Source organism: Semicossyphus pulcher, unplaced genomic scaffold (assembly GCF_022749685.1).
Source record: "Semicossyphus pulcher isolate SPU_LCO1_2020_fin unplaced genomic scaffold, fSemPul1.0.p SCAF_40, whole genome shotgun sequence".
In the NCBI taxonomy this organism is placed as follows: Eukaryota; Metazoa; Chordata; class Actinopteri; order Labriformes; family Labridae; genus Semicossyphus; species Semicossyphus pulcher.
This window is the reverse complement of record NW_027211716.1, coordinates 532,501-559,052: the sequence shown is the minus strand read 5'-3', so window position 1 is coordinate 559,052 and position 26,552 is coordinate 532,501. Positions and strand designations below refer to the sequence as shown.

At 43.6% G+C, this 26,552-nt stretch overlaps 1 protein-coding gene across 1 annotated transcript in view; it reads right to left on the bottom strand.

Moving 5' to 3' along the window:
• Positions 1-640: 640 nt before the first annotated feature.
• ccdc120a (coiled-coil domain containing 120a) overlaps positions 641-26,552 on the bottom strand; it is a 30,379-nt gene continuing 4,467 nt past the window's right edge. Inside the window, exons 2-11 of the mRNA XM_069680740.1 lie at positions 13,222-13,379; positions 12,776-12,890; positions 12,007-12,134; positions 11,781-11,894; positions 7,975-8,110; positions 7,754-7,810; positions 5,217-5,316; positions 2,102-2,862; positions 1,756-2,011; positions 641-1,653 (exon numbers count right to left, since the gene is read on the bottom strand). Of these exons, the coding sequence (XP_069536841.1) occupies positions 1,551-1,653; positions 1,756-2,011; positions 2,102-2,862; positions 5,217-5,316; positions 7,754-7,810; positions 7,975-8,110; positions 11,781-11,894; positions 12,007-12,134; positions 12,776-12,890; positions 13,222-13,269 (1,818 nt within the window). The 5' untranslated portion in view covers positions 13,270-13,379 and the 3' untranslated portion in view covers positions 641-1,550. The remainder of the gene's footprint in view (positions 1,654-1,755; positions 2,012-2,101; positions 2,863-5,216; positions 5,317-7,753; positions 7,811-7,974; positions 8,111-11,780; positions 11,895-12,006; positions 12,135-12,775; positions 12,891-13,221; positions 13,380-26,552) is intronic.

The window sequence follows — 26,552 nt, the reverse complement described above, 5'->3', positions numbered from 1 at the left end:
GTCCTGTCCTGTCCTGTCCCTGATGCTGACACGTCCTGTCCTGTCCTGTCCCTGATGCTGACACATCCTGTCCTGTCCCTGTTGCTGACACGTCCTGTCCTGTCCCTGTTGCTGACACGTCCTGTCCTGTCCTGTCCCTGATGCTGACACGTCCTGTCCTGTCCTGTCCCTGTTGCTGACACGTCCTGTCCTGTCCTGTCCCTGATGCTGACACGTCCTGTCCTGTCCCTGATGCTGACACGTCCTGTCCTGTCCCTGTTGCTGACACGTCCTGTCCTGTCCCTGATGCTGACACGTCCTGTCCTGTCCCTGTTGCTGACTCGTCCTGTCCTGTCCCTGTTGCTGACACGTCCTGTCCTGTCCCTGATGCTGACACGTCCTGTCCTGTCCCTGTTGCTGACTAGTCCTGTCCTGTCCCTGATGCTGACACGTCCTGTCCTGTCCCTGTTGCTGACACGTCCTGTCCTGTCCCTGATGCTGACACGTCCTGTCCTGACCCTGATGCTGACACGTCCTGTCCTGTCCTGACACTGATGCTGACACATCCTGTCCTGACCCTGATGCTGACACGTCCTGTCCTGACCCTGATGCTGACACATCCTGTCCTGACCCTGATGCTGACACGTCCTGTCCTGACCCTGATGCTGACACGTCCTGTCCTGTCCTGACACTGATGCTGACACGTCCTGTCCTGTCCTGTCCCTGATGCTGACACGTCCTGTCCTGTCCTGTCCCTGATGCTGACACATCCTGTCCTGTCCTGTCCCTGATGCTGACACGTCCTGTCCTGTCCTGTCCCTGATGCTGACACATCCTGTCCTGTCCTGACACTGATGCTGACATGTCCTGACCCTGATGCTGACACGTCCTGTCCCTGATGCTGACATGTTCTGTCCTGCCCTGACCCTGATGCTGACACGTCCTGTCCTGTCCTGTCCCTGATGCTGACACGTCCATTCCTGTCCCTGATGCTGACACGTCCTGTCCTGACCCTGATGCTGACACGTTCATTAGGGAAGAAGAGAGCGACAGTCTGATGCAGCTGCTTAGTGCAGAAGTTACCTGAAGAGACTCACCTGAGGATCAAACAGACACCTGATCAATTAAGACGTTATCTAATCTGCTGGTCTGTTAAACGAGCTGGTGATGTCAGCTGGTGATCATGTGACCTCAGCAAGTGCAACAGCTTCATCATCAAAGTTCATATAAAAGCTGGTTTTGTTCTGATTGTCTGAGAGTCAGATTACAGATAAACATGTCACCGTGGACACTTTAAAACAAACAGTAAAAAAATTTGCAGCTCATTTTGTTTTAACGTTTTGACATCAGTGTCATCAGAGCTGGGGGGGGGGTCGGAGTTCGTCGTCACCCTGAGGGTGAACAGGACTGTAACATCATCCTCTTAGTGACATCATGGTGGGCGGAGTTTCAGGAACTGCTGGTCTGCTGCTGGAGTGCCTCTGAGCCGAGGTTCACCTCAAGTGTGCATTCCAGGAAACCCGCCTGGGATCGGTGGGCGTGTCTGTCCTTCGTCGTGATTGGTCGGTGAGTCAGACCAGAGTTCCAGGAGACGGCTGGTCCAGGGTCAGATCTCTGAGAGCAACTTCCTGTTTCTGAGGGAACGAGTCTTGGTAGAGCGAGCTGTCCACAGACCTGAGATATAGTGCGAAAGAGAAAGAGAGAGAGAGAGAGAGAGAGAGAGGGTGAGGTGGAGCAGCAGTTGGGGTGTTCCTGCACAGGTGAGCTGACTCCTACCTGCCATGCAGTGGGTGTCCGTGGAACGTGGCTGAGTGTGGCAGCGTCTTTTTGTGATGACTCGCCTCCTTCTGATAGGTCGACTGTTGGATGACACCTTGAGTCCTCCGTCTGTCTGGCAGAGCTCCGCCCCCTCCTCCAGCATGACCTTTGACCCCCCCATTAACCTTAGTGTTGACCCCTGTGCTGACCTTTCCATTCACCTGGTTTTGCTGGGTGGAGCCAATCGTGTTCCTCAGGTACCAGTCCCTCAGACCTGCCAATCACACACAGCACTTAAATTAAAGATTAACTGATGTTTTAGAGGTGGACCTGTGTGTGATGTAACAGGAAGTATTGTGCGTACCTTCCAGGGCAAGTGCCTTGTGGAGGCTCCTGGTGGCGTCCTCCAGCTGGGCATCCTGGATTGGGGGGGGCTGAGGAGGTCGGGGGGGTAGCAGGTGGGGGTGGGGGTCTGGCTGGATAGCTGACAGAGGAGGATTGTGGGTATCAGTCTGCACTGGGAGGAAGGGCCCGCAGGACTTGGTGCGGGTCACTTTGACTCGGCGCTGGTCGCCATGGTGACCGCGGTAGGTGGGTGGGGCTGCAGAGGGCTGCTGGGAGGAGTATCCGTTGTAGAGCATCTGCGATGCGATTGGCTGTCGGCTGTTGGGCTGGGACTGCTGCCGCTGCAGCTGCTGCTGTTTCCCCCACACATAGTCCAGCAGCACCTCACTGTACCCGCCTCCTCGAGCTCCTCCCCCTCGTCCAGCCCCGCCCCCCTCACTAAGTCCGTTATTGCTCCTGGTCCTTGCCCGTCCATCTGTCAGCGTCTCTGAGCTCCTGAAAACCCCACCAGTGTTCATTCCTCTGGACCCCGACAGACTGTTTACCCACAATCCTCCCTGCTGTGTCCCCCCCTCCTCCTCCGGGGGGGCAATGCGGTCGAGGAGGCCATCAGAGCTGTTACTGTGACGAGCAGCGTTCATCCTGACCCCTCCCTCCCCTACTGGATCAGAAGGAGCGGAGGAGGAGGAGGAGTCCTGAGAGCGAGGGGGAGGGGGGGGAGGATGGGAGGGGGGAAGGGGGAGGGGCTTGTGGGTCTGAAAGATCTCTGGATGGTCGGCCCTGAAAGAGGAGACAGACAGGTGAGATAACAGACAGGTGAAGAGACAGACAGGTGAGATTACAGACAGGTGAGGAGACAGACAGGTAAAGAGAGAGACAGGTGAGGAGAGAGACAGCTGAGGAGACAGACAGGTGAGGAGACAGAAAGATGAGGAGGGAGACAGGCTAGAGAGAGACAGGTGAAGAAAGAGACAGGTGAGGAGAGAGACAGGTGAGGAGACAGAAAAATGAGGAGAGGGACAGGTGAGGAGAGAGACAGGTGAGGAGACAGACAGGTGAGGAGACAGAAAGATGAGGAGACAGAAAGATGATGAGAGAGACAGGTGAAGAAAGAGACAGGTGAGGAGACAGACAGGTGAGGAGAGGGACAGGTGAGGAGAGGGACAGGTGAGGAGACAGACAGGTGAAGAGAGGGACAGGTGAGGAGAGAGACAGGCAAGGAGAGGAACAGGTGAGGAGAGGGTCAGGTGAGGAGACAGACAGGTGAGATAACAGACAGGTGAGAAAACAGACAGGTAAAAAGAGAGAGAGGTGAGGAGAGAGACAGGTGAGGATTACAGACAGGTGAGGAGACAGACACGTAAAGGGAGAGACTGGTGAGGAGACAGACAGGAGATGAGAGAGACAGGAGATGAGAGAGAAAGGTGAGGAGAGGGACAGGTGAGGAGACAGGTTAGGAGAGGGAAAGGTAAGGAGACAGGTGAGGAGAGGGACAGGTGAGGAGAGGGACAGGTGAGGAGACAGGTGAGGAGAGGGACAGGTAAGGAGACAGAAAGGTGAGGAGAGGGACAGGTGAGGAGACGGACAGGGGAGGAGAGAGAAAGGGCAGGAGAGATAACAGACAGGTGAGGAGACAGACAGGTAAAGAGAGAGACAGGTGAGGAGACAGACAGGTGAGAAGACAGACAGGTAAAGAGAGAGAGAGGTGAGGACACAGACAGGTGTAGAGAGGGACAGGCAAGGAGACAGACAGGTGAGGAGAGAGGAAGGTGAGGAGACAGACAGGCGAGGAGAGAGGCAGGTGAGGAGAGGAACAGGTGAGGAGACAGACAGGTGAGGAGAGGGACATGCGAGGAGAGGGTCAGGTAAGGAGACAGACAGGTGAGGAGACAGACAGGTGAAGAGAGAGACAGGTGAGGAGAGGGACAGATGAAGAGACAGACAGGTGAGGAGAGGGACAGGCAAGGAGAGAGACAGGTGAAGAAAGAGACAGGTGAGGAGACAGACAGGCGAGGAGAGAGACAAGCGAGGACACAGACAGGCGAGGAGAGAGGCAGGTGAGGAGAGGAACAGGTGAGGAGAGGGTCAGGTGAGGAGACAGACAGGTGATGGAGAGGGTCAGGTGAGGAGACAGACAGGTGAGGAGAGGGTCAGGTGAGGAGGGAGGCAGGTGAGGAGAGGGACAGGTGAAGAGAGAGAGACAGGTGAGGAGAGGGACAGGTGAAGAGAGAGACAGGTGAGGAGAGGGACAGGTGAAGAGAGAGACAGGTGAGGAGACAGACAGGCGAGGAGAGGGTCAGGTGAGGAGGGAGGCAGGTGAGGAGAGGGACAGGTGAAGAGAGAGAGACAGGTGAGGAGAGGGACAGGTGAAGAGAGAGACAGGTGAGGAGAGGGACAGGTGAAGAGAGAGACAGGTGAGGAGACAGACAGGCGAGGAGAGGGACAGGTGAGGAGGGAGGCAGGTGAGGAGGGAGGCAGGTGAGGAGACAGACAGGTGAGAAGAAAGACAGGCGAGGAGACAGACAGACCAGGAGAGGGCTAGGCGAGGAGACAGACAGGTGAGGAGACAAACAGGTGAGAAGGGAGACATGCTAGGAGAGAGACAGGCGAGGAGACAGACAGACCAGGAGAGGGACAGGCAAGGAGACAGACAGGTAAGAAGTGAGACATGCAAGGAGAGAGACAGGTGAGGAGAGAGACAGGTGAGGAGCGATGCAGGCGAGGAGAGAGACAGGCGAGGAGAGAGGCAGGTGAGAAGACAGACAGGTGAGGAGGGAGACATGCGAGGAGACAGACACGCGAGAAGAGAGACAGGTGAGGAGAGAGACAGGCGAGGAGAGAGGCAGGTGAGGAGACAGACAGGTGAGGAGACAGACAGGTGAGAAGAGAGACAGGTGAGGAGAGAGACAGGTGAGGAGAAAGACAGGCGAGGAGAGAGACAGGTGAGGAGAGAGACAGGCGAGGAGAGAGGCAGGTGAGGAGACAGACAGGTGAGGAGACAGACAGGTGAGAAGAGAGACAGGTGAGAAGAGAGACAGGTGAGGAGAGAGACAGGGGAGGAGACAGACAGGTAAGAAGACTGACAGTCAGCTGACTGTTAGCTAGCTGTTGGCTAGCAGGTTAGCTGTGTGTACCTGTTGAGCACTGAGTTCCTCCTGGTTTTGTTCTGGTAGAAAATCTCCACAGGAGATCCAGCAGACACCAGCGGGGGGCGACACTGAGACACACCGTCATCTGACAGGCAGACAGACAGGCAGATAGACATGGTTATTGGTTACAGTAGTTTATAGTTTTAAACAGGATAGACAAAGCGTCTTACGGCTCCCCTTTAGAGACTCCAATGAGGAGGGGGTTTGTATTTATGCTAACAACAACTGGTGTACTAGCACCAAGACCATCGACAGCCATACTGTTAAATGTAGACCCATCTACGTTCCACGTGAGTTTACTAGGGCACTGGTTAATGCTGTGTATATTCCCCTTGATGCTAATGCTAACTCAGCTCTTGGCCACTTCCATGAAGCAATAAACAGCCAACAGAACATCTATCCTGAGGCAGCACACATCGTAGTGGGGAACTTTTACCCCACTGATCTAAAGAAAGAAAGTACTCCCAAAATATCAACAGCACATAAAATGTGCTACCAGGGGAATTAATCGACTGGATAAAGCCTCTACTCTAAAATAAAAAATGGCAGCCCCTTTACCACATCGGGGACATTCTGACCACATGATGTGTTAATGCCAGCATACACCCCTCTCAAGAGGACAGCCCGACCCATCACAAAGACATGGCTGAAGGGGCCCTGTAGCAGCTGCAGGATTGTTTTGAAAGAACAAATTGGGACATTTTTGAACACCATGACCTGGAAGAGTGCACTTCAACTATGCTCAGCTACATTAAGAACTGTGTGGATATTGTCACTGTGGACAAATGTTTCCATGTGTATTCTAACCAGAAGGCATGGATGACAAAAGAAGTCAACTCCTGCTGAGGGACAGGAACACTGTTAGGTCTGGGGATGGGGCACAGTGCAGCGCTGCCAGAGCCAACTTGAAAAGAGACATCAGAGAGGCCAGGGCAGCTTATGGGAGGAGGATTGAGGACCACCTTTGCGGCAATAAAACACAGAAGATGTGGCAGGGAGTCCAGCATTTACCAACTACAAATCCAGCAACCTCACAGCCGCTGGGGGTGCCTCGCCAGCTGAGGAACTAAACTGTTTCTTTGCCTGCTTTGAGGCGGAGGCTCCGGGGGCAGCTATACCCCACTCACCAGCCCACAGCAGCCATATCCTCACAGTGCAGGAACATGAGGTGAGGTGCACACTGAGGAAGGTGAACCCAAGGAAAGCAACTGGACCTGATGGGGTATCTGGCATGGTGCTGAAGGACTGTGCATACCAGCTCGCTGGGGTCTTTACAAAGATATTCAACCTGCCCCTGTCTCAGCTCAGAATCCAACTCTGCCTGAAATCTGCTACAATCATCACACTGCCGAAAAAACACTATTAGCAGCCTCAACAACTATCGCCCGGCGGCACTAACACCAGTAGTTATGAATGTGAATATGAGGATGCCATAGCCACAGCTCTGCACATAGCACTGACCCATCTGGAGCATCAGGGGAACTATGCAAGTATTCTTTTCATAGACTTTAGCTCTACCGTCAACACAATCATCACTAAATTAGAAGACTTCCACACACCATCTGTTACCGGATCAAAGACTTCCTGTCAGACCGTCTCAGAGGGTTAGGGTAAAGTTCCCATCTTTCCACAGTCTTAGGAGCTGCTCTACACTCTCTACACCTATGACTGCCCCCCCCTACATACCCGAGCAATGCCATCATTAAATTTGCGGATGATTCAACTGTGGTGGGGCTCTACTCTGGGGGAGGGTTAGGGTCTGTGTGGTGCACGCAGAACAACCTGGTCCTGAATACCTCAAAAAGAGCTCATCATTGACTTCAGAAGGAAGAAATCTGATCCGCATCCCAGCCACATCAACGTGTGTGGAGAGGGCCTTGGACTTCAGGGTCCTGGGCCTACACCTGGATGATGACCTGTCCTGGAAAACTAACACCACCGCGTTTGTAAGGAAGGCCCAGCAGCGCCTCCATTTTTTGAGGATACTCAGGAAGAACAACTTGGCTGACTGACTGCTGACCGCTCTATCCAGAGTGTGCTGAGTTACTGCATATCTGCCTGGTTGGCCAGTTGTTCCGCAGCACATAAGAAGGCGCTCCAAAGGGTCATCTCGACAGTCCAAAAGTTCATCGGCTGCCTCCTCCCCTCCCTTGAGGATATTTACAACACATGCTGCCTCAGAAGAGCGCACAGCATTCACTCATCCCGGACGCCACCTGTTTGAACTGCTGAAGGCGCCTCAGGCCATCAAAGCACCAACCGGCTGGAAAACATTTGTATGCCAATAAAGGTCTAACTATCTGTCTACCAAAATAAGAGCAGGGTTCAGACATTAAACTACCAAAATAAGAGCAGGGTTCAGACATTAAACTACCAAAATAAGAGCAGGGTTTATGAATAAAGCTGTCAGTCAGCAAGTGGAGCTGCAGCATCTGAGCATCTGCAGTGTGTGTGTATGTGTGCGTGTGTGTGTGTGTGTGTGTGTGTGTGTGTGTGTGTGTGTGTGTGTGAGTGTGTGTTACCATTGTCGTGTCCTGTTGAGTCTGATGTCGAGCTGCTCTCTGACCTCACTGTGTCATCTGCACACACACACACACACACACACACACACACACACACACACACACACACACACACAATCAGTTTCAGAATAAAAGCAGGAAGAGAAACAGATTTCCTCTTGAAACAATGGCTCCTCATCTACTGCCAGCTGTGTGTGTGCGTGTGTGTGAGTGTGTGTTACCTGTGTGGCAGCCTCGGTGTACAGTCCTCTTGCCGTGGTGTGTGTGTGTGTGTGTGTTGTGTTCAGAGTCGCTGTGTTTCCTCAGAGCTCCACTGAATAAAGTTTTCTTCGGCTTTGAACGCTGAGACTCTTCTTCCTGAAAACACACACACACAGACACACACACACACACACACACAGACACACACACACACACACACACACACAGACACACAGACACACACACACACACACAGACACACACACACACACACACACACACACACACAGACACACAGACACACACACACACACACAGACACACAGACACACACGCACACACACACACACACACACACAGACACACACACACAGACACACAGAATAACACACAGGAAGTGAATTATAAACACTTGATTACTTCAGTCAGCAGCAGTTAGCAGCTTGGCAACATCACACGCAGCTCCGAGCAGCAGCTCAGACAGAAAGTGATCGGAGCCTTTTATACTGTGACACCGGCAGACTCACGTTGGACTAAACCAATCAGGAGGTGCTCTCCAAAATATTATCAACTAACTAAATGAGCTGAGACAAGATGTGTACATTATACCCCTGTCCATAATATTTACAATAAACACCTACTGCTATTTAACACCAAATAAGCCCATTACACATAATTACAATAAATATAAATGTACACCCCACTTTCTTATCACTTGGTCCCTCCCGGAACGTTTATCTGCGTGTCCGTTCCCCCGGGGGAATCTTTAGGCCCAAACACCCTGGAGCGGACACAGGACAAGACAGGCGAGTGATCACACAGATGATTCCATCAATTTGCTACATTTAAGGCACGAGCACACACTTATTATAACGATCATCACATATAAAATACTGCACACATTAAACAGAACGCATGTTACCGTTTGTCAATCATTAACCAATGTAAACTGTATCATCGGAGCTCCCCCCTCTTTCAGGCGGAGCAGCGCTCTCAAGCCAGCCCCTGCCGGGAGACCACGCCAATCATGGGTTTCAAACGTGAATAAATACTGTTGTTAAATGATCAATAAATAACGTTGTTAAATACAAAATGTGCAAATATGCAATGTGCAAAATGTACTGTGCAAAGATCGCTATCAAAGTGCAAAGTGCCATTAATAATTTAAGTTGTTGGTAAAAGCGCATAAAACCAAACTCAACATTTACATGGCAACAAAAATGTCAGTAACGATAGGCTCTCAGTGTTCGAAAGAGAAAACCTGGAAATGGTGTGCGCACAAAACCCACACACCTGCACGCAATGTTCCCTTTATAAATCACAATCCACCTGGAAATGTGGATTAGCCTCTTGTTCCGCCCTCTACACGCCCACATTACACCTGAAACGCTCGATGCAAAGCACCTCGTGAATGGAAAGCATACACACGAGAGGCCGATCACAGAAAGCTGCAGCGAGCACAAAGACAAACCAGCGAGTGACAACACGTCGTTACAGCGTTCATGTAGTTCACCAGCAGTGCAGTGGATCCATCAGCAGTGTCCCCGCTGTATTGACATGTTTACAGAAACCACAGTGATGACGTCACACGATGACTGAATGTTGGCGTCGGTCAGAGGTCTCCTCCTCTCAGGGATCTCTGACAGAAGTTTGATCAGAGAAACGCTCTTTAAGTCGTGTAGTTTGGTTATGATGAATTGGCCTGAGCGGTGTTTGGGCTGATTAAAAGCATATGTAATGATTGTGAGAGCAGTCACTGCTTTAGTTGTAGACTAAAAATCCTACTTGCTGCTATAAACACATATTTTTGGGGCTCAGCTGGAGAGAGACTGGAAATGTGGGGAGCAGAGAGAGGGGGTTGACATGCACCAAATGATCAGCAATCCTGGAGTCGAAACCTGCGATCAGTGCGTCGAGGACTGTAGCCTCTCCACACACTGAGCTGAACCAGCGACCCGACGCTCTGTTCGTCATGGCAACACTTTTTGTTGTTATTTTGGATTTCTACATCAACAGTCCAGGAGACGGTCTCTCCTCTGCGCTCCTTTTATTTAATGTTTGCTTATATCTATGTATATATCTATATATGTTCAACTAAAAGGTGCTCACGTCTCACTATGATGATGATGTGATATGATGTCTATGATGTTTGATGATCAATTCACGGCCTGGCTTCAGTTCACCACCTCACCACCTGTCTGTCTCCGAAGTGTTCGTACTCACAGTTTGCTCACCGGTGCACATTTTCCCATCAAGTTTGGGCGATGGCCCTCTCCTCCAGGATGGCACACCCCTCCTTGTCATGGGAGACATTTACATGGACAAAGCCCAGGCAACATACTTCCAATCTCTTCTGTCCTCTTTCGACCTCAAACAGGTCCCTCCCCCTCCCACACATGAGGCAGGTAATACTCTGGATCTCATTTTTACAAGGAACTGCCCCACAGCAAATCTGACCGTCACACCCCTGTCAGATCACTTCTTCATCCAATTCACCGTCAATAAATACCACCTTGCAATCATCCGCTCCCATGGTTTCTCATACCATTGCTATGCGGACGATACCCAGCTCTTCATGCCATTCCCACCAGAGGACACTACAGCCTCAGCACGTATCTCGTCCTGCCTTGCTGATGTCTCTAAATGGATGAAAGAACACCACCCTCAGCTCAACCTATCCAAGACTGAGCTCCTCGTCATCCCAGCCAGTCCCTCTGTGCAACCACAGATCAACATCCAGCTCGGACAAACTGAACTCATACCCACTGTGTCTGCCTGGAACCTGAGCGTCATGATGACGACCAGCTAACCTTTAAGGTTCATGTGGCCTCGATTGCTCGGTCAGAAGATCAGACCCTACCTGTCAGAGCATGCAACACACCTGCTGGTACAGGCTCTCGTTATATCACGCATCGATTACTGCAACTCCCTCCTGGCAGGCCTTCCTGCACATTCAAACCTCTGCAGATGATCCAGAACGCAGCAGCACGACTGATCTACAGTCAACCCAAAACAGCACAAGTCACTCCACTGCTCGTACCCCTCCACTGCTCGTACCCCTCAACAGTCGTCGCCCTCATCAAATTCAAACCCTGTCGCTCGCTTACAAAACAGCAGCAAACACGTCTCCTGCCTACCTGAACGCCCTCATCCAGGTCTACACTCCGTCCCGCCCACTCCGCTCTGCCAATGAAAGGCGCCTGGTGCTCCCATCACAACAGGGCCCTAAGTCTCTAACTAGACTCTTCTCCTCTGTCGCCCCCCGGTGGTGGAACGAGCTACCAAACTCCATTCGGTCCCTTTCACCTTGAAGAAGAAGCTAAAGACCCAGCTCTTTATCACCTCTGACCTTAATGATGTTGATGTTATTGATGATGATGACATGGAGGATGTAGTTTATGCTGACTAGGATTTTCATCCTATACACTGCCTGTTGGCTCCAGTGTCCAATCACACTTGATCCTGTCGATCGTTGCTTGTGTCGTATTCACTCTCAGACGTTTGTCGCTTTGGACGTCTGCTACATGAAACTGTAACACTGTAACATTATAGATCACATCTCTTGAGTGGGAAGTGGAGTACGCCGATTTCAGGCCCCGTTTTGAGTGTAAGCAACGTTTAGAAATGAGACCCCTGATGTGTCAGCCTACCTGTTAAACACCTTGACACCTGTTTGTTCAGAGTGCAGCTGTTTTTCAGGATCAGCTTGATTGTTTGAGTTCAGTCACAGGTGTCTGTTTGACTGGAGCATTAGCTGCATTAGCATGAGGAGCTAACTCAGTGAAGGATGACACAGCTGATGAGATCACAATTCAAACGTGCTCACCTCAGCTCGACACTTCCTGTTTGTCTGGCGGGAGGTCCCACCCCTCCGTCGGACACAGGGGGGTTTCTCCCCTGCGTCCAGGGGGAAGTCACTGGACACTGCCCCTGTCAGCTCCTGACCAATGGAACACAGAAACACAGATTACATCATTAAACACCTCTTTTCGTAGAGAGTTGTGAATGGATGATCCCAGTTGGAGGAGGGGCCTATTTAGGACATCACTCACCGCTTCCTGCAGACAGATGCGTCTCAGCTCCGCCAATCGTGTGCTAAGTAGCGCCTGCAGGCTCCGCCTCCTCTCCTGCAACTCTGCCATTCGCTCCCGCTGCTTCCTGTCAGGACAGGTGAGAGGGTCTGCACATACACACACACACACACACATACAGGTAACACACACTGTACTTTGATGAAAGCGTTTGGTGTCTGACGCTTCATGAAGTTTAATAAATAACGATGAATAAGACAGACGTCTCATCACTTCCTTGTGGGGGGTGTCAAAGCTTTATTTCAGCCAGTAGGTGCTTTATTCAAACCAGAGCAAGTCGTTTCCCATCATGCACGGCGTTGTGCAGATGGTGGAGAGCAACTGCAGCACCTGGCCATGAAAACTATGGCCGCCTCACTCCCGCGGGACTTCAAAGCCTCGCGCAGTCGGGTTTTCAGAGCAAGTCGGACAACAATCTAACCGCCATGTGATGTGCTTGGCAAGGCGGCGATCGATTCTACGCAGGCCTCGCTCATCTTGAACAAGCCTTTTATTACTGTATTGACCCTCCCCTTTAACTCCGTCCTCCAGTAACAGTTGAGCGAGCAGCAAACCCTTGTAACTTGCTGATTATGCTATATGCTATGCTACGTGCTATATGCTATGCTACATGCTATATGCTATGTTAAGTGCTTTGCTTATATCTGCTTAAAAACCCACACTGTGAAGATGTCAAGGTTGTGACTAAGGGGGGCTGGACTTGAATGGGGGATGTGTTGTCTGTTCTCACCAGGTGCTGAGATGAGTTGACCTTTGACCTCCATGGCTTGTGTTTCCCATGTGACCCCGCCTCCTCCCTCCTCACTGCTGGACTCCTGCTCGCCCCCCCACACACACTCTCTCACCTGCGGACACATTCAAATAACCTTTATTAACCATATCAGAAAGGGGGGGGGGGGGGTCAGCTGGACTGACCTGTTCACCCTGATGAGACTCTGCAGGTGAGCTCATGACTCCACCTGATCTCACCTGTGTGTTGGTCCTCCTTCATCTAATGGAATACTAAGATGACGCTGCATGCTGTGTGTGTCTGCTGTAATTCTGTTTCCTTTGTTGGACTATTTATATAAAGTCTGAACACGTAAAAACATGGAAGGAGATTTCTTGGAATCTGAAGGTCAACGTTGTCTGGAGGATCTAAATGTCTCTTACAGCTGATTCACACCTGAATCTCACCTTATAACTGGGTTCATAAGAGCTCCAGTAGTTCACTCCTGTGGCCATTCAATACTGAACACCAACCACAGCAATGCTGTTAGCCGTTAGCTGTTTCTGGTTGTGCAGTTCCAGGGCTGGCCAGCAGAGGGAGTTAAACTGTCCTCAGTGTGTCTGACCTGATGAGAGAACAACAGAAGAAGAAGAGGATGATGCTGCGACAGGAAGTAGCTTTTACATTTAATGTAAAACAGATTATACATTGTAAAAAACCGATTATAAACACTGTAAAAAAACATATTATACACTGTAAAAAAACGATTATAAACACTGTAAAAAAACATATTATACACTGTAAAAAACAGGCTTCATGTTTCTAACAGCTGATGGAGTTTTTTATCAAACAAACAGGAAACAGAACCTGTCATACATGTAACATATCAAAACATGTATCTGTGTAACATGTAGAGTTTATATTCACACACACACACACACGCACAGGTTCAGCTATAAACACAACAGGCTGCATGGTGACGAAGAGGATCTGTGTGTAAATAAAGACGCGAGTTATATAACTGATTCACACAGCAGATTTATGACCTTTGACCTCTGCTCAGTAGGACACAACGTCCTCTGACTGCAGGACGACCCTGAGAACAGGAAGCGTTGCTCAACAGGAAATGGGAAGCAGGAAATGAACGATGAAAACCAGGAAAAAAGAGAACGGAAACAGGAGGGCTGCTAGGAAAATACCTTCACTTACTGACAGAGTTGTCAGACTACTGTGACAAATACTGTGTGATGAATACTGTGATAAATACTGTGATGAATACTGTGTGATGAATACTGTGATAAATACTGTGATGAATACTGTGTGATGAATACTGTGTGATGAATACTGTGATAAATACTGTGATGAATACTGTGTGATGAATACTGTGATAAATACTGTGATGAATACTGTGTGATGAATACTGTGATAAATATTGTGATGAATACTGTGTGATGAATACTGTGATAAATACTGTGATGAATACTGTGTGATGAATACTGTGATAAATATTGTGATGAATACTGTGTGATGAATACTGTGTGATGAATACTGTGATAAATACTGTGATGAATACTGTGATAAATACTGTGATGAATACTGTGTGATGAATACTGTGATAAATACTGTGATGAATACTGTGTGATGAATACTTTGATGAATACTGTGTGATGAATACTGTGATGAATACTGTGTGATGAATACTTTGATGAATACTGTGTGATGAATACTTTGATGAATACTGTGTGATGAATACTTTGATGAATACTGTGTGATGAATACTTTGATGAATACTGTGTGATGAATACTGTGATAAATACTGTGTGATGAATACTTTGATGAATACTTTGATGAATACTGTGTGATGAATACTGTGATAAATACTGTGATGAATACTGTGTGATGAATACTTTGATGAATACTGTGTGATGAATACTTTGATGAATACTGTGTGATGAATACTGTGATAAATACTGTGATGAATACTGTGTGATGAATACTTTGATGAATACTGTGTGATGAATACTTTGATGAATACTGTGTGATAAATACTGTGATGAATACTGTGATGAATACTGTGATAAATACAGTGATAAATACTGTGATGAATACTGTGATGAATACTGTGTGATGAATACTGTGATGAATACTGTGATAAATACTGTGATGAATACTGTGATGAATACTGTGATAAATACTGTGATGAATACTGTGTGATGAATACTGTGATGAATACTGTGATAAATACTGTGTGATGAATACTGTGATAAATACTGTGATAAATACTGTGTGATGAATACTGTGATGAATACTGTGATAAATACTGTGATGAATACTGTGATGAATACTGTGATGAATACTGTGATAAATACTGTGATGAATACTGTGTGATGAATACTGTGATGAATACTGTGATAAATACTGTGATGAATACTGTGATGAATACTGTGATGAATACTGTGATAAATACTGTGATGAATACTGTGATGAATACTGTGATAAATACAGTGATGAATACTGTGATAAATACTGTGATAAATACTGTGATGAATACTGTGATAAATACTGTGATGAATACTGTGATAAATACTGTGATGAATACTGTGTGATGAATACTGTGATGAATACTGTGATAAATACTGTGATGAATACTGTGATGAATACTGTGATAAATATTGTGATGAATATTGTGATGAATACTGTGATGAATACTGTGTGATGAATACTGTGATAAATACTGTGATGAATACTGTGATGAATACTGTGATAAATATTGTGATGAATATTGTGATGAATACTGTGATAAATACTGTGATGAATACTGTGATAAATACTGTGATAAATACTGTGATAAATACTGTGATGAATACTGTGATAAATACTGTGATGAATACTGTGATAAATACTGTGATGTATACTGTGATAAATACTTTGATGAATACTGTGATGAATACTGTGATAAATAATGTGATGAATACTGTGATAAATACTGTGTGATGAATACTGTGATGAATACTGTGATAAATACTGTGATGAATACTGTGATAAATAATGTGATGAATACTGTGATGAATACTGTGTGATGAATACTGTGATGAATACTGTGATGAATACTGTGTGATGAATACTGTGATGAATACTGTGATGAATACTGTGTGATGAATACTGTGATAAATACTGTGATGAATACTGTGATAAATACTGTGTGATGAATACTGTGATAAATACAGTGATGAATACTGTGATAAATACTGTGATAAATACTGTGTGATGAATACTGTGATAAATACTGTGATAAATACTGTGTGATGAATACTGTGATGAATACTGTGATGAATACTGTGATAAATACAGTGATACAGTCAGCGAAGCCAGCGGCCATAGTGAAATGTATTCCTGGGGCCAGAGCGGGCGACATCGAGTCAAATTTAAAACTGCTGACAAAGGATAATCGTAAATTTGATAAGATTGTAATTCATGTCGGCGTTAATGACTCCCGGTTACGTCAATCGGAAGTCACTAAAATTAATGTTGAGTCGGTGTGTGCATTTGCAAAGACAATGTCGGACTCCGTAGTTTTCTCTGGACCCCTGCCCAATCTGACGAGTGATGACATGTATAGCCGCATGTCATCATTCAACCGCTGGCTGTCGAGGTGGTGCCCAGCAAACGATGTGGGCTTCATAGATAACTGGCAGACATTCTGGGGAAAGCCTGGTCTGATCGGAAGAGACGGCATTCATCCCACTTTGGATGGTGCAGCTCTTTTGTCTCATAATATGGCTATGTTTGTTAGTCGTAAAACCTGACAAACCAGAGTTGAGACCAGGAGGCAGAGCTGTAGTCCTACACACTCCTCTGAGCTTCCCTGTGAGCAGTTTCCCAGCCACAATGTTCATGTTATAGAGACTGTGTCTGCCCCCCAACCCAGGCCTTTTATTACAGTTAATTCAAACTCAAATAAAAAAGAAGTAAATCAAAAAAATTTAATAAAAATTAAAACAACAACCGAAGTTATGCCAAAAAATATGAGAATTAAATGTGGTGTGTTAAATATCAGATCCCTGTCATCTAAAGCTCTATTAGTGAACGATCTGATATCAGATTATCATATTGATTTACTCTCTTTAACTGAGACTTGGCTGTGTCAGGAAGAATATGTCAGCTTCAATGAATCCACTCCTCCCAGTCATCTTAATACTCATACTCCTCGAGACACTGGTCGAGGTGGTGGAGTGGCAGCTATCTTCAGTTCTAGTCTTCTAATCAACCCTCGACCCAAACTTAGTTTCAGCTCTTTTGAAAGCCTTGTTCTGAGTTTTTCACACCCAGCCTGTAAATCTTTACAGCCTGTTTTATTTGTGATAGTATACCGCCCTCCTGGCGCATACTCTGATTTTCTAACTGAATTCTCAGAGTTTTTATCAGGTTTAGTCCTGAGTTCAGATCAAATAATTATTGTAGGGGACTTCAGTATTCATGTAGATGTTGACAATGATAGTCTTAGCATGGCATTTATGTCCCTTTTGGACTCTATTGGTTTCACTCAGAGTGTAAACCAGCCTACTCACCGCTTTAACCACACCCTCCACCTTGTTCTAGCTTATGGCCTTGAAACCGAAAACTTAATTGTCTTCCCACAAAATCCTCTTTTATCAGATCACTATTTAGTAACATTCGATGTCCTATTAACCGACTACTCTCCAGTTAACAAACATGTACTCACAAGATGTTTGTCTGATAGGACTGTAGCTAAATTTAAGGAAACAATTCTTTACCACATCTGTTTACTACAGAAAGCTCTGATGCTAATGTTAGTCCCTCTCAGCTTGATCAGTTTGTTGATAGTCCTGCAGGTTTGCTGAGAAGTACTCTAGACTCGATTGCCCCCTTAAAAAAGAAGATTATCAAACGACAGAGGCTAGCTCCATGGTATGACTCAGAAACTCGTAACTTGAAGCAAATGTCGCGTAAATTTGAAAGAATGTGGCGATCCACCAAAACAGAAGAGTCTCGTTTACTCTGGCAAAATAGTCTTAATAAATACAGGAAGGCCCTACGGCATGCTCGAGGTGTCTACTACTCCTCCCTCATAGAAGAACATAAAAACAATCCCAGGTACCTTTTCAGCACTGTAGCCAGGCTGACAGAGAGTCACAGCTCCACTGAGCCAAGTATTCCTATAGGCCTCAGCAGTGATGATTTCATGAGCTTCTTTAATGACAAAATCCTAAAGATAAGAGACAAAATTTGTAACCTCCGGCCGTTAACTGGTGCAGATGTATCTTTGGAAACTGCTCAAAAACCTGATGTTTACACTGTTTTTCTCCAATTGACCTTCCTGAGCTAAATTCTCTGATATCTTCGTCTAAACCATCAACCTGTCTTTGAGACCCGATTCCAACCGAGCTGCTTAAGGAAGTCTTTCCCTCAATTAGCACTTCTTTACTAGATATGATCAATATGTCTTTATCGACGGGCTATGTACCCCAGTCTTTTAAACTAGCTGTAATTAAGCCACTTCTTAAAAAGCCTACCCTAGATTCAGGCACCTTAGCTAACTATAGACCTATATCTAACCTTCCTTTTATCTCAAAGATCCTTGAGAAAGCAGTCGCTAATCAATTATGTGACTTTCTTCATAACAACAGTTTATTTGAGGACTTTCAGTCAGGATTTAGAGTCCACCATAGCACTGAGACAGCCCTTGTGCGAGTTTCAAATGATCTACTTACTGCTTCAGACAGAGGACTTCTCTCTGTACTCGTCCTGTTAGATCTTAGTGCCGCTTTCGACACGATAGACCATCACATCCTGTTACAGAGATTAGAACATTTAATTGGCATTTCAGGATCTGCACTAAGTTGGTTTAAATCTTATTGATCAGATCGATCTCAGTTTGTTAATGTTCATGATGTGTCCTCTATGCAAACCAAAGTTAGTCATGGAGTTCCACAAGGTTCTGTGCTCGGACCGATTCTTTTTACCTTATATATGCTTCCTCTGGGTAATATCATGAGGAAACACTCCATTAATGTTCATTGTTATGCAGATGATACTCAATTATACTTATCTATGAAGCCAGACGAAACCAATCAGCTATCTAAACTAGAAGCATGCCTTAAGGACATAAAGATCTGGATGACTACAAACTTTCTGCTACTTAATTCAGACAAACTGAAGTTATTGTGCTCGGCCCAAAACACCTCAGAGATTCTTTCTCTAATGATATAGCTGCCCTAGATGGCATCAGCCTGGCATCCAGCACTACTGTTAGGAATCTGGGAGTTCTGTTTGATCAGGATATGTCCTTCATCTCCCACATAAAACAAATATCAAGGACAGCCTTCTTTCACCTTCACAACAAACATCAGACACATCCTGTCTCAACACGATGCAGAAAAACTAGTCCATGCATTCGTTACTTCCAGGTTGGATTATTGTAACTCGTTACTATCAGGCTGCCCTAATAAGTCACTAAAAACTCTGCAGCTGGTACAAAATGCTGGAGCACGTGTGCTGACAAGAACTAGGAAGAGAGATCACATCTCTCCTGTATTAGCCTCTCTGCACTGGCTTCCTGTAAAATATAGAATAGAATTTAAAATCCTTCTTCTTACTTACAAAGCTCTTAATGGTCAGGCACCATCATATCTTAAAGAGCTCATAGTGCCATATTACCCCTCTAGAACATTGCGCTCCCAGGATGCAGGCCTGCTTGTGGTACCTAAAGTCTCTAAGAGTAGTGTTGGAGGTAGAGCCTTCAATTACCAGGCCCCCCTCCTCTGGAACAATCTACCAGTCAAGGTCCGGGAGGCAGACACCCTCTCTTCTTTTAAGACTTAAAACTTTCCTCTTTGATAAAGCTTATAGTTAGGGCTGGCTCAGGCTTGGACTAGCCCATAGTTATGCTGCTATAGGTTTAGACTGCCGGGGGGATCTGACACACCAAGCTTCTCTCTCTCTCTCTCTCTCTGACTCTCTGACTCTCTCTCTCTCTCTCTCTCTTCCTCTCTCTCTCTCTCTCTCTCTTCCTCTCTCTCTGACTCTCTCTCTCTCTCTCTCTCCCTCTCTCTCTCTCTCTCTCTCTCCCTCTCTCTCTCTCTCTCTCTCTTCCTCTCTCTCTGACTCTCTCTCTCTCTCTCTCTGTCATATTAATGCAGCTCATTAACTCTGTATCTTCTGGTCCCATTAACATTACTAACCACATATCTTCCCGGGAGTTCTTGTGCTCCCTTGTCTTGAAGGTTCCTGAGGATCGTTGCTGCAGACCACCTGCTGCTGTGGACCTGCTCGACTGCAACAACTACTAACATCAGCCTTCCCCATAGTATCATTATTGTTGCTGCTAATGCTAATAGTAGACCTGTTGACTTCAACTGTTACAATTACGATTACCTCAGCCTTTATCATTACTCTGCTTCTCTCGCTAATTTATTTATTTATTTATTTAGCTAATCTTCACCCTAGTCTACCACTATTATTGGCATTGTAACCATAAGTTTGTGTCTGTTGTTGTTCATGTAACAAGGACATATGTTGTTGTGGTAACAAGAACATATGTTGTTGTTGCTCTCTTTGCCTGTCTCTATCCTGCATCTCCTTCTATCCCATTTTCGGCCCATCCAGTCGAGGCAGATGGCTGTTCAACATGAGTCTGGTTCTGCTCGAGGTTTCTGCCTGTTAAAAGGAAGTTTTTCTGCCAATGTGCCGAATTGCTAAGTGCTACTCATGGTGATTCATGTTGGGCCTCTCTTTAAATAACTTAACAAAGAGTCGGTCTAGACCTGCTCTTTCTGTAAAGTGTCTCGAGATAACCCTGGTTATGATTTGGAGCTATACAAATAAAATTTGATTGATTGATTGATTGATAAATACAGTGATGAATACAGTGATGAATACTGTGATGAATACTGTGATGAATATTGTGATGAATACTGTGATAAATACAGTGATGAATACTGTGATGAATACTGTGATAAATACTGTGATGAATACTGTGATGAATACTGTGATAAATACTGTGATGAATACTGTGTGATGAATACTGTGATGAATACTGTGATAAATACAGTGATAAATACTGTGATGAATACTGTGATGAATACTGTGATAAATACAGTGATAAATACTGTGATGAATACTGTGATGAATACTGTGATAAATACTGTGATGAATACTGTGATGAATACTGTGATAAATACAGTGATAAATACTGTGATGAATACTGTGATGAATACTGTGTGATGAATACTGTGATGAATACTGTGATAAATACAGTGATAAATACTGTGATGAATACTGTGTGATGAATACTGTGATGAATACTGTGATAAATACAGTGATAAATACTGTGATGAATACTGTGATGAATACTGTGATAAATACTGTGATGAATACTGTGATGAATACTGTGATAAATACAGTGATAAATACTGTGATGAATACTGTGTGATGAATACTGTGATGAATACTGTGTGATGAATACTGTGATGAATACTGTGATAAATACAGTGATAAATACTGTGATGAATACTGTGATGAATACTGTGATGAATACAGTGATAAATACTGTGATGAATACTGTGATGAATACTGTGATAAATACTGTGATGAATACTGTGATGAATACTGTGATGAATACTGTGTGATGAATACTGTGATGAATATTGTGATGAATACTGTGATGAATACTGTGATGAATACTGTGATGAATACTGTGAAAAATATTGTGATGAATACTGTGATGAATACTGTGATAAATACTGTGTGATGAATACTGTGATAAATACTGTGATGAATACTGTGATAAATACTGTGATGAATACTGTGATAAATACTGTGATAAATACTGTGTGATGAATACTGTGATAAATACTGTGATAAATACTGTGATGAAAACTGTGATAAATACTGTGATAAATACTGTGATAAATAATGTGATGAATACTGTGTGATGAATACTGTGATAAATACTGTGATGAATACTGTGATAAATACTGTGATAAATAATGTGATGAATACTGTGTGATGAATACTTTGATAAATACTGTGATAAATACTGTGATAAATACTGTGATAAATAATGTGATGAATACTGTGTGATGAATACTGTGATAAATACTGTGATGAATACTGTGATAAATACTGTGATAAATAATGTGATGAATACTGTGTGATGAATACTGTGATAAATACTGTGATAAATAATGTGATGAATACTGTGTGATAAATACTGTGTGATGAATACTGTGATAAATACTGTGATGAATACTGTGATAAATACTGTGTGATGAATACTGTGATAAATACTGTGTGATAAATACTGTGATGAATACTGTGATAAATACTGTGATAAATAATGTGATGAATACTGTGTGATGAATACTGTGATAAATAATGTGATGAATACTGTGTGATGAATACTTTGATAAATACTGTGATGAATACTGTGTGATGAATACTGTGTGATAAATACTGTGTGATGAATACTGTGATAAATACTGTGATGAATACTGTGATAAATACTGTGATAAATACTGTGTGATGAATACTGTGATAAATACTGTGATGAATACTGTGTGATGAATACTGTGTGATGAATACTGTGATAAATACTGTGATGAATACTGTGTGATGAATACTTTGATGAATACTGTGTGATGAATACTGTGATGAATACTGTGTGATGAATACTTTGATGAATACTGTGTGATGAATACTTTGATGAATACTGTGTGATGAATACTTTGATGAATACTGTGTGATGAATACTTTGATGAATACTGTGTGATGAATACTGTGATAAATACTGTGTGATGAATACTTTGATGAATACTTTGATGAATACTGTGTGATGAATACTGTGATAAATACTGTGATGAATACTGTGTGATGAATACTTTGATGAATACTGTGTGATGAATACTTTGATGAATACTGTGTGATGAATACTGTGATAAATACTGTGATGAATACTGTGTGATGAATACTTTGATGAATACTGTGTGATGAATACTTTGATGAATACTGTGTGATAAATACTGTGATGAATACTGTGATGAATACTGTGATAAATACAGTGATAAATACTGTGATGAATACTGTGATGAATACTGTGATGAATACTGTGTGATGAATACTGTGATGAATACTGTGATAAATACTGTGATGAATACTGTGATGAATACTGTGATAAATACTGTGATGAATACTGTGTGATGAATACTGTGATGAATACTGTGATAAATACTGTGATAAATACTGTGATGAATACTGTGATAAATACAGTGATAAATACTGTGATGAATACTGTGTGATGAATACTGTGATGAATACTGTGATGAATACTGTGATGAATACAGTGATAAATACTGTGATGAATACTGTGATGAATACTGTGATAAATACTGTGATGAATACTGTGATGAATACTGTGATGAATACTGTGTGATGAATACTGTGATGAATACTGTGATGAATATTGTGATGAATACTGTGATAAATACTGTGATGAATACTGTGTGATGAATACTGTGATGAATACTGTGATGAATACTGTGATGAATACTGTGAAAAATATTGTGATGAATACTGTGATGAATACTGTGATAAATACTGTGTGATGAATACTGTGATAAATACTGTGATGAATACTGTGATAAATACTGTGATGAATACTGTGATAAATACTGTGATAAATACTGTGTGATGAATACTGTGATAAATACTGTGATAAATACTGTGATGAAAACTGTGATAAATACTGTGATAAATACTGTGATAAATAATGTGATGAATACTGTGTGATGAATACTGTGATAAATACTGTGATGAATACTGTGATAAATACTGTGATAAATAATGTGATGAATACTGTGTGATGAATACTGTGATAAATACTGTGATAAATAATGTGATGAATACTGTGTGATGAATACTGTGATAAATACTGTGATAAATAATGTGATGAATACTGTGTGATAAATACTGTGTGATGAATACTGTGATAAATACTGTGATGAATACTGTGATAAATACTGTGTGATGAATACTGTGATAAATACTGTGTGATAAATACTGTGATGAATACTGTGATAAATACTGTGATAAATAATGTGATGAATACTGTGTGATGAATACTGTGATAAATAATGTGATGAATACTGTGTGATGAATACTTTGATAAATACTGTGATGAATACTGTGTGATGAATACTGTGTGATAAATACTGTGTGATGAATACTGTGATAAATACTGTGATAAATACTGTGTGATGAATACAGTGATAAATACTGTGTGATAAATACTGTGATAAATACTGTGATGAATACTGTGTGATGAATACTGTGATAAATACTGTGTGATGAATACTGTGATAAATACTGTGATGAATACTGTGATAAATACTGTGTGATGAATACTGTGATAAATACTGTGTGATAAATACTGTGATAAATACTGTGATGAAAACTGTGATAAATAATGTGATGAATACTGTGTGATGAATACTGTGATAAATAATGTGATGAATACTGTGTGATGAATACTGTGATAAATACTGTGATGAATACTGTGATGAAAACTGTGATGAATACTGTGATGAAAACTGTGATAAATAATGTGATAAATAATGTGATGAATACTGTGTGATGAATACTGTGATAAATAATGTGATGAATACTGTGTGATGAATACTGTGATAAATACTGTGATGAATACTGTGATGAAAACTGTGATGAAAACTGTGATAAATAATGTGATGAATACTGTGATGAATACTGTGATAAATACTGTGTGATGAATACTGTGATGAATACTGTGATGAATACTGTGTGATGAATACTGTGATGAATACTGTGATGAATACTGTGTGATGAATACTGTGATGAATACTGTGATAAATACTGTGATGAATACTGTGATGAAAACTGTGATGAATACTGTGATGAAAACTGTGATAAATACTGTGATGAATACTGTGATAAATAATGTGATAAATAATGTGATGAATACTGTGTGATGAATACTGTGATAAATAATGTGATGAATACTGTGTGATGAATACTGTGATAAATACTGTGATGAATACTGTGATGAAAACTGTGATGAATACTGTGATAAATAATGTGATGAATACTGTGATGAATACTGTGATAAATACTGTGTGATGAATACTGTGATGAATACTGTGATGAATACTGTGTGATGAATACTGTGATGAATACTGTGATGAATACTGTGTGATGAATACTGTGATGAATACTGTGATAAATACTGTGATGAATACTGTTATAAATACTGTGATGAATACTGTGATAAATAATGTGATGAATACTGTGATGAATACTGTGATAAATACTGTGATGAATACTGTGATAAATACTGTGATAAATACTGTGATAAATAATGTGATGAAAACTGTGATGAATACTGTGATAAATAATGTGATGAATACTGTGATGAATACTGTGATAAATACTTTGATGAATACTGTTATAAATACTGTGATGAATACTGTTATAAATACTGTGATGAATACTGTGATAAATACTTTGATAAATACTGTGTGATGAATACTGTGATGAATACTGTGATAAATACTGTGATGAATACTGTGATGAATACTGTGATAAATACTGTGATAAATACTGTGATGAATATTGTGATGAATACTCAGAAAGGTTCAAACCAAACTTCATTAAAGAAACAGTCATTTTAAAGTAATTTAAAGTTGACTAGACCGTAGTGATCAATCAATCAAATGTTATTTGTATAGCGCCAATTCACAACCAAAGTTATCTCAGACACTTTACAGACAGAGCAGGTCTAGACCGGACTCTTTGTTATTTAGAGAGAGACCAACATGAATCACCACGAGCAGCACTGAGCAACATTCGTCACATTTAACTTCTTTAAATGGGCAGAAACCTCGAGCAGAACCAGACTCATGTTGAACATCTGAAGAGAGAGGATGGGATGATGAGGAGACCGGTTATTTTAAGTTTCCCGGCATGTGTCGTTCACCTGCTGCTCTCTCACCAGGTGAGCGAGCTCCGAGTCCGTTTCTGCTTTAGTCTGATGAATAAACACCTGCAGTCAGTCACCTTCACTGTATCTTAACCCCTCCCTCCTCTGCAGCTCCACCCTCCCATCCACATATGGTCACTGTGCTTCTGTAAACCAACATGGCGGTGGCCATATTTCAGCTTCCTTTACGCAGTAGAGAAACCAGCAGGATCACTGCGCCATTATATATACGGTCTATGAGATCAGGACACCTGCTGAAAAGTCATGTGATCGTGTGTTCATGTCTTAGAGCTGGATCACAGTGAACACACACACACACACACACACATTAGGTCACATGAGTCTCACATTATCATTCCTATAGAATGTTTTGTTGTTGTCTTAAGTGAGAGCAGAGCCGCTCCTGCAGAATCAGCTCATCATCACTAAAGCTGAACATTCAACACAACATGAAGTCATATAGGTAACACAACTGCAGAGTCTCACAAACACACCGGAACTATTGCCCCCTTTAACCCCCTCGTATCCCCTTTAACCCCCTTGTACCACCTTTGTTTAAATGAGCGTGAACGAGTGTGAATACCTCTGCGGTGGGAATCATCTCTGCAGCTGTTTGGACCTTCAGTCTCCTCACCAATATCTGCTGAGCTCAGGAGGACTCATGTGGAATACTTCCACATTAAAAGCGGGATATTGTCAGAGTACATCCGTGTGAAAGCGGGTCCAGGTGTCATAAAAGAAGAACAGGTAAACTTGAGTTCAATTAAACTC